We start from the raw sequence: 10,013 nt of genomic DNA, 5'->3' as shown, positions 1-10,013 counted from the left end.
ATCTAACTAATGCAAAGGTAAAGTTGTCTCCAGTATAACAAATAAATAAAATGCAAATACTACAGACATAAAAAGATGATAAAAGACTACAAAGTAAAAAAAAAATCAATAGTGCAATACAGTATGTAGATAATGAAACTCCAACATTATCCTATACACCTTTAATTTATGATAAATTACCAGAAAGGCAAAGCCCCAAGGATATCCATGAACACTCAGAGGTCTCGTTTAATGTTTATTAACATTTATTTTGACATCTAAGAAAGCCACATTATGATTCAAAGTGCACATTCAATTTCATGCAAGGTCATCATCGTCTCACTTCAGATAAAGCTTGTATTATATTAGGCTACTACAATGATGCATTTGGGAAGTCATTCAGTGGAAAGCGCAGCCAAGCGCGTCGCTCTGACGGCATTTGAGAAGCTTTAAGAAGGTCTCCATCCTGTGAGCGTCCTTCTTGAAGCAGGACAGAAGACTGTAGTCCCTAAGGACAGATTCATCCATGGTTTGTACTTCGTACGCATTCAGCGAATTATCGAAGTTGTAGGACGACGTCAAAACTCCTTCATCCAACATCTGGAGAGACAAAGCAGGGTTGAAATGATTTATGTTTGCATGTATGTCTGTGTATCTCCAGAGGGACTGGCGTTGTAACGTGATGTACTGTATTGTTATTGATTCACCTTGCGGATGAGAACCACCACCCCCTGCTCAAGGCTGAGGAGTTTATCAGACACCCACTTGGTCTTGTTAAGCAGTATGTCGGGGGAATTATAGCGTTCAAGAGAAGTCTGCAGATACACCAGCGGTTCGATCCAGGATTGCACCAGTATTAAAACTGAGTGAAGGAGCCACTTATCCTACATATAAAACACATCACAGATGCTCGTGTCATGAAAGATTTAATGTGCATTGATTTATTTTTTTAATGTGCATTGAGTGTTAAAAAAAACATCAAACTTTCAATACTCGAAACTTCATACCCAGTCCATAAAAATACAATTTCTGATTTGACATAAAAAAGCGTTTATTTCAGTGTTTAAAAACGTTGGTCTGTCTATGGACAGCCCAGTCTCACGAAATTTCGTTATATAGTCACGTATTTTTTGATTCTTTTTTCGTGCTATTATCACGAAATTTCGTGTTTTTTCGTGATCGTATTACGAATTCCTGTTTTCGTGTGATTATCACGTATTGGTTACTCAACTGTTTTGTCCTATTTTCTTACCATTGTCACTTCGGTTTAGGGTTAGATTTACATAAAATGACATCCCTAACCAAACCCAACTCTAACCCCAACGTCAGGCGACATATAAAAAAATAAATCAGAAAAAATAGTATAAACCAATATATAAAGTGACATTTTAATGCAAGCACCAAATCTAACCCTAAACCGAAGCGACAATGGTTTAAAAATAGGAAAAAGCAGTTGAGTAACCAATACGTGATAATCACACGAAAACAGGAATTCGTTATACGATCACGAAAAAACACGAAATTTCGTGATAATAGCACGAAAAAAGAATAAAAAAAATACGTGACTATATCACGAAACTTTGTGAGACTGGGTAGCAGCGGATGGATGGATAAGTATGTATTAAAGGTACCAGTGGCGTAGCGTCTGGGCATGCAGGGTATGCACGTGCAAATGGGCCCTGGCCAGTGGGGGGCCTGGCCCTGGGCCCGCCCCAGCTTTTAATAAACATTTTTTTCAATTTAATTTTTATTTGTGGCCGCAATAAATATATTTTTGTATGCATATAATGTGTAGTGATTTCTTATTTCTTCATAATGTCTAATTTCTCCGTCATTTCTTGTTTGCGTTTAATCTTTTTTTTTTTTTGCACTCCGCGGCCGCCGTACACTACTACGCCATCATAAAAGAAAAAACCGTGAGAGAGGTTTCTATAGCAGCTATCTACAAGAACATTAAGGATGGACAAATATAAACATAAAAGTGTGGCCTTAAAGAGAAAAGAGAAGGCGGATAAGTTAGTCACGAGTCAAAAACTACCCAAAACATTTAGTTTTTATTTATTTAAATCTACCCTTTAAAGTAAAAAAGTAAAGTAAAAATATTTGACTACCTTATTAAAAGTTTATGTTGTTAACAGACCTGCACGCCACAGTTAACAGTGCCAACGGGCAAGGTTGGGGGGGCTTTGGCTTAAGGAGGCCCGTACATTTTTTTGCATAATATGGGCCCGCAACTGACTTGTTACGCCACTGAAAGGTACAGAAAACTTTCAGTAGAAAATAACTATGAAGAACTAAATAACAATTGGTTTTGGTTTAAAATGACCTTGACCAGAATTATAAACCCATATCGATTAATAAACCAACATCATCTCTAAAAAGACAACACATTCTTCATAGTCAAACTACAGCCTCAGTAAATCGGCACAATGTACCCGTGAAGAAGAGGTTACAGCAGGCAATCAATTTTCAATGTTTTTGCAACACTTCTTTTATAGCTCCAAATACATTTTTAGAGACTTTAAAATGTCTAAATCAAGTGGAAAGTTGTGTCTACTTTGGCTGCAAACAGTGATGGGATGACAGCTCTCATTAACTTGTGAGAAACTAAAGCACTTCATGGCTAAAGTTAAAATCTACTTCAGCAGGTGGAAAAAAGATATTGAAAGCAAAACAGTCTTTTTTGGCATTGGAGGCAATTTGCTCTCGAGAAAGGTTAGGGTTTTCACTGACAAAGCTGTCATACAGGAGTCCATTAGGAGAACAAGGCAGTCTTCTGTTGCCATCCCTCACACAATACCTCCCGAAATGATTTGTTCACTGCTAGAATACACGGTTTACATTTCAGCTTTCCTGGGTGTGCTTAGCTTGTACTGACAAGATAACATGCATCCACTATGTAAAGCTTAGCTTTGGAGGCGCAAAACATGTCATTGAACCTATATTTTGTAAAAACTAACAAATCCTAAATAAAATCTAAATAAAATCCAGTCAATATGCAGAGTGTCTAATGTTAACTGGACTTATATATGCAAATATATAGTTAAACAAAAAAAATATATATATATATTATTTTGATTGGAGTGCTGTGTTTCTTAACCAGGGGGGGCGGGGCCCACTAGGGGACTTTAATAAACTTCCAAGGGGGCCTTAAGCAAGGTTATTTTCAGAAACGAAAACTGAAACTAAGACTAAAACTAAACTTAAATTTAAAGCAAAATTGAAAACAATATTAAAATAAAACTAATTTTATAAAGCAAAACTATAATAAACTAGGCCTCAAGTTGACCTAACTTGCTTAGTCTTGAACAAGACTAAGCAAATATTTTAATAAGCTAAAGCAACTAAAAATGTAGATATTTACTGTTTGGTTATTTTTTAGCTATGCCAAGCTCTAGTAAATTTTATTGGGTAGAAATTATGATTAGGAGGGCCTTCAAACTTTGTAGTTGTAGGGGGGACTTGAATTTTAAAAGGTCAAGAACCCCTGGTTTAGACCAACAAGACAATTAAGGTTTAAATCATGCATGGGAAAGAGAAGTTTACTGATTGTAAAAAGCTGTGGAACTAAATTATTAGTAATTAGATTAGATTTAGATTTAATTAAACAAATCTCACAGAATGTGCTGATGTACAATAAAGGATTTTCAGGAAGAAACAACTTAGTATGTACATTGAAATGTAACTGGAAACAGGTCAAATCAGCTTTGAGAGATTGGAAGCTGTGCAAGTTGCAAGCTTTGCAGTTTAAAAATGTTTTAAATTTCTTACCGATATCTGCTGAATCTCACTCTTGGTGTTTGGGATTGGGAAGGACTTGCTGTGGCACATGTTTCCTCCCTGACTTCTTAAAGCATTCGGAGAGTACAGGAGAAACATTTCCTCCTGAAAAACACAAAAATGCTCTTTCTGATGGGATCTTTGAGCAGTTGACTAAAAAACGATCTATTATCACACACGATTTTAATAGGTATGAGACTGCAAGTTTTTTTCTTTTGATGGGTTTTAACCTGGAAATAAGCAGAAAGTTTGACAGATTTAAAACATTTGAAATATACAAATAAATAATAAAGCATGCAATGTGTATTGTCATTAATGTCTTTAAATGTGGCTTATCCAAACAGAATTAAGGGTTTAAACGACTCATACCCTGTGAATGATATCAAATCAACATATTTTTTATGTTAATTTAACTTAACAAATTAATATGTCAAAACTTAAAATAGCAGGTTGAATCGACTTGCATAACGAAGTTGTTTTAACTTCATGCTGAATTTACAAGTAACAATCTGTATATAAAAATATACTTGTAACACAAAATATGCATTCAATTGCAAACTAATTACGTGAAATAAGTAAGAAATGACATTAAACCAACAGTCATGTTTTCTGACTGTGAAGTGACAATTCATCCCGAAATCTCATAGTGAAATAGTCTAACAAAGCAGATAGGTATCTCACTGTGTTCATAATGAGTTTGATTATTCGTTAAGATTATAGTCTCATTAATTCAAAGTCATGCACACAGCCGGTGATAATGAGACAAGGTTGATTAAATGAGACTAGAATAATGACATTAAATGAAAGAAAAGTCGCTATTAGCCTGAACATTAAAATCTCAGTTGATGGGATGAAATGAAATTAGTTATCAGATTATGTTCTGTAAAAATTCAACCGGCATGTTAACTACACTTCCACGAATCACACATATCTACACTTTAAACACTGTAATGAATTATTTGCATTATAAGTCAATAGAGCAAGAATTTCAAGACATTTGGAGTTACACTTACAAACTGAGTACAGGACTCTTCAGAGACCCTGTAGATGAGCTCTACATGTTGGATGACACGATCAAGAAGTTTCTCTGGAGAAATAGAAATGCAGTTGGTCCCATCATTGCAGTCCAGAGGAACAGCCTGAGAACCGGGGCGTAGCCACAGCAATACACAACACAGAGAGACCTGCAAAACTGGACAAACATGTGATGAGGTCTTTACAAAGTCTCACATTTACTTTATGGATTTACTCTAGAGAGTTATTAGTGATACAGCTTTACAAATTTTTTTTTTATAAAAGTGTATCAAATTACCAATTTATCTATCACTTAAAATAAAAAAAAAGGTACAATGCTAAAGTATTTCTCCGTGATATAACCAAAGTTTGATTTTCTTAAAAAAAATATGCTTAATTCTGGAGCATCTATACCTTTAGCCCTGTTCATTTTGCACTGCTTTTTCTTCAACCTCTTGCTTCATTTGAAGCACAACCTGTCTTTATATAGTAGCGAGCTGTAAATGTGTCCAGAGATCCATATATTCATCAGACTCATCTGGAGACATGCCCTTATCCACAGACTACTTAATATGTAGGACTACCGTACAACCTGAGATGTGACTGATACCCTAAGATTAAGAAAACATCAATACATTTATGAGTACAACTAATATTCCCACCAAAATCATTTTGTTTCAATTTAATCTACATGTGCTGCATATAATTAGAATATCATCAAAAAGTTTATTTATTTCACTAATTCCATTTAAAAATTGAAACTTGTATATTGTATTCATTCATTACACACAGACTGATATATTTCAAATGTTTATTTCTTTAAATTTTGATGATTATAACTGACAACTAAGGAAAATCCCAAATTATTTTTAGAAATCTTAGGCAACTAAACAGTGTGAACATGAAAAGTAAGAGCATGTACAGCACTCAATACTTACTTGGTGCTCCTTTTGCCTGAATTACTGCAGCAATGCAGCGTGGCATTGAGTGGATCAGTCTGTGGCACTGCTCAGGTGTTATGAGAGCCCAGATTGCTTTGGCCTTCAGCTCTCCTGTATTGTTGGGTCTGGCAAATCGCATCTTCCTCTTCACAATACCCCATAGATTTTCTATAGGGTAAAGGTCAGGCAAGTTTGCCGGCCAATTAAGACCAGGGATACCATGGGGTTTCTGATCGGTTTGGGTACAAACATTCCTTAAAATATCTTCCTTTGTGTTCATCAGAACGAAGACATTTATACAGGTTTGTAACAAAATGAAGATGAGTTTCATTTTTGGGTGACCTTTTCCTTTAAAGTTTCTGCCAAATGCATACATGTATATATCAATGTAATATACTACAGTATATAGTACTTTAGTGTGTGAGTTGTACTGTATGACTAGAAGTTCTGTTTTGTCGCAGTATTTTGCATGTTTTAAATGATTAATGTAAGGATACAGACATCATATGGTTGGTTCTGGTAGCTGTCAATGTTTATTAGATGAGACAATTTTTCCCTGTCCAATGTGCCGTTCTTCAAAGACGTTCTCCTCAGATAGGCTTCAAGCCAAATCATTTCTCTCAGAATGTAATTCACATTGGGATACTGAAATAATGCCGTGCAGGTGGGTGGTGGACTTCATTAACTCCTCAATATTGCAATTTTCTTCTTGATTATGATGTGTCCCACATATATGAGTCTCCGAACCACACAAATGTGGCTTAATCAAATTTAAGCATTAAAGGGGATAGATTGATTCAGTACATTTCAGAATTACGGTAAGCCCACTTTGATGAGGCGATTCACATACGGCGAAACCATGCAACAGACAATATGTTAAAGCTGTATTGCTGTGATATTCTATTTATTCAAGTCGAAACCATTTATTTTATAAAAACAGTTGAAATATGTACCATTTTTAGGCCAAAGCTGGAATGTTTCAGAAAATCTCCTTAAAGGAGAGAAGCAACTGAAAGCAAATTCCTGGGCGGCAAACAAATTAAATTACATTTTAGCGCTAATTACGTTTTTCCATAAACAGACTTTAAATGCTGCTTTTGAAATCAGTTTTTAAAAACATAAAGTGTCAGTTTTTCTCTCTTTGTCCTTGACAAAGAATCAGATGTGGATATTTTTAAAAGTCACCTAAGGTCAATTCACAGTTTCGAAGGGTCAGTCTAAATGCCAATAAGAGTGTGAAGCCGAGAAACAGTAGCCGTTCAAAGACTCACACTTACGCAGGTCGGACGTCAGAAAGCTGTTACCTATTCACACATCTTCCTCAAGACACCTGCAGCCCTAAAGTCTTAAAACCGGCTTATGCCCCCACCCACCCATGTGGCGGGAGGATTCTGTTAATATCTCATTTCTAATCGTTTTTTTATCATGTATTAATTCTTGTTAATGTTATTTCATGTCAATATAGTTATTCATGTTAGTTTGTGATGCATTAAATAATTTTAACAGTTGCTTGATTTTATAAATGTATTAGTAAATGCTGAAATTAACTTGAAATATTAATAAATGCTGTAGAAGTATTGTTCATGTTAGCTAATGCATTATTTAATTGTTAACATACACAACCTTATTGTAAAGTGTTACCTATTTATTTTATTATACTACAATTGTTTCAATTTATTTTATTTCTCAATAAGCTACTCAGTAGCCCACAATGACAAAGTGAAAACAGAATCTAGATTATATAGTCCGTCACAACATGTATGTAGCCCTTCATGTGTGTGGTTCGTAATTTCAAAATATGTGTTCTGTGCGTCAAGTGAACCTATGTGCATCAAGTGTCTTGTCAAAATAACTGCTTGCTGCAGACGCGTCTAAAGGGTTTATGATAAAAGAGATGCTCGCGTTTGCCAGATACTCGCATAATCTCATGCGTCAACAAAGTTTACTGTTAAGGGAGTGTCTTGACTGTATTTTGTAAATCTCTTTTATCGTAAACGGTTTTGACACATGACACAACAAACACATATTTTGAAAACACAAGCAACACACATGACACTCCAAACACATATTTTGAATTTGCGCCCCTCGGATAAGCAATCACGAGCTGCCACTGTTTATATAACTATTCAGAAACTTGGTTTTAACCCTTTAAAATTGAGCCAAGATGTCTATCATTTGATAGTGGCTGAGATGGTTCCACAACAAGACTGGCCTCCATAATTCTCAACTGAAAAAAATTTGGCACAGCCAGGACAAAAAGCCGATTTCCCAGTCAAACTAAGCAGAAGGAGAAGGACCTCAGTAAGGAGGTGACCAAGTACCCACTGGTCTCTCTGGCTGAGCTCCAGAGCTCTTGTGGAGATGAAACAAAGTCCCAGAAGAAAAACCCACAACCGATCTGTGGTTTATGACAGAGTGGCTAGAGCAGGGATGGGCAACTTCGGTCCTGAAGGTTTCGTTTAGCTCCAACCATAATTAAATACACCTGAAGCAGCCAATTAAGGTCTTACTAGGCATACTAGAAACTTTTAGGGGCTGTCCACACGGAGACGCGTATCACTGTATACGTATAAATTTGTTATCGTATTGGCGTTTCATCCACACGGATCCGGCGTTTTGGGAGACTGAATCCGCTATTTTTTGAAACCGGGTCCTAAAGTGGATAAATCTGAAACCGACACCCTTGCGGTTTCGTCTGTACAGCCAATCCGTATATTTTGTGAAGCGAAAACGTCATCACATCACGTGTCGGAAGCGTCACACGTAACAGCAACAACAATAACGGCGGACTACGTGATTGTGTCCGTGCTACAGAAGCTACCAAAGCCTACTAGCTTTATTACAGCAAAATCTATTGCTTCTATGCAATTGTGGTGACCAACAAGCGATAATGGACAACATACATTGGTTATGCGCATGCTCAAAGTCTTCTTCTCCGTGTATAGTGTATATCTGTGGCAGAATTACAGCGCCCCATACTGGTCGGGCATATATACTACACCGCTTTCAGTCGGTTTCAGTCGGTTTCAGTGGTTTCGTGTTTACGGATTATTTTTTTAGAGCAAGGAAAAAAATGATCGGATAGGGAATGCACCGGCTTCGTGTGGACATAGCCTTTGGCAGGTGTGAGGCAAGTTGGAGCTAAACTCTGCAGGACACTGGCCCTCCAGGACCGACATTGCCCATCCTTGGGCTAGAGGGAAGTCTCTCCTCAGTGCAAAACACATGAAAGTCCACCCTACAGTATATGCACATTATGGACTATGAGGAACAAGATTCTCTGAAACAAATAAAGAGCAGATTGTTCTCTTAACGTTACATCTGGAGGAAACCAGGCACCGCTCATCACCTGCTCAATACCATCCCAACAGTGAAGGATGGTGGTGGCAGCATCATGCTGTGGGGGTGTTTTCACAAGCAGGAACCGGGAGACTGGTTAAATGGGAAAAGCTGAATGGAGCTGAAAGTGCAGACTCAATGAAAACCTGTTCCGCAGTGTTCAGGACCTCTGACTGGGGTTAAGGTTCATCTGTCAACAGGACAATGACCTTATGCATACAGCCAAGACAACAAATCCCACAATCCAGATGTGCAAAGCATGTTGCATGCCCAAAATGACTCGAGGTGGTAAAGGGTATAAATGCTTATGTAAATGTGATATATATATTTTAAAGTGACAGACACTTCTAAAATTGTGTTTTCACTTTATTCCACAAAGTGAAAGTGACAAAGTTCTTGTACATGTATTCGGAAGAAAAAAAGTCAATACTTTATTACACGCCGCTCTGGAATGCTTGATTCTGATTGGTTCAGTGGTGACATTCTGAGGTTTGCATAACAACTTTCTGGTACTAAAAACATCGGGGTACTGCATGTAATCTAGACAGGTGCAGTTTAATATCTAAAAATTAATTTGATATACAAATGAATAATTAATAACATATATGACAGTGGCGGCTCGTGACTGCTCAGCCGAGGGGCGCTAATACAAAATAAGTGTTCGGAGTGTAGTGTGTTGCTTGCGTTTTCTAAATATGTGTTTGTTGCATCATGTGAACCATGTGCATCACGTGTTTTGTCAAAATGAGTGCCTGCTGCACACGTGTCAAAACCGCTTATGATAAAAGAGACGTTCACAAAATACACGCAAGACACTCCCTTAACAGTAAACTCTGATTACACATGAGATTATGCAAGTATCTGGCAAACGCGAGCGTCTCTTTTATCATAAACCCTTAAATGCGTCTGGAACAGGCACTTATTTTGACCAGACACGTGATGCACATAGGATCACTTGAC

The 10,013-nt window shown here is 37.0% G+C and overlaps 1 protein-coding gene across 1 annotated transcript; it reads right to left on the bottom strand.

The window, feature by feature from the left end:
* Window positions 1-295: 295 nt before the first annotated feature.
* Window positions 296-5,213, bottom strand: smtla (somatolactin alpha). The gene is made up of 5 exons (XM_065282614.2): window positions 5,188-5,213; window positions 4,773-4,951; window positions 3,751-3,864; window positions 687-863; window positions 296-579 (listed from the first exon to the last, which is right to left on the bottom strand). Exons 1-5 carry the CDS (start codon window positions 5,201-5,203, stop codon window positions 379-381), a joined length of 687 nt encoding a protein of 228 aa, XP_065138686.1. The 5' UTR covers window positions 5,204-5,213; the 3' UTR covers window positions 296-378.
* Window positions 5,214-10,013: the final 4,800 nt, after the last annotated feature.

The sequence above is a fragment of the Paramisgurnus dabryanus genome, chromosome 9 (genome assembly GCF_030506205.2).
Source record: "Paramisgurnus dabryanus chromosome 9, PD_genome_1.1, whole genome shotgun sequence".
In the NCBI taxonomy this organism is placed as follows: domain Eukaryota; kingdom Metazoa; phylum Chordata; class Actinopteri; order Cypriniformes; family Cobitidae; genus Paramisgurnus; species Paramisgurnus dabryanus.
Note: the sequence above shows the minus strand (reverse complement) of the source record. Positions and strands in the feature narration are given on the sequence as shown.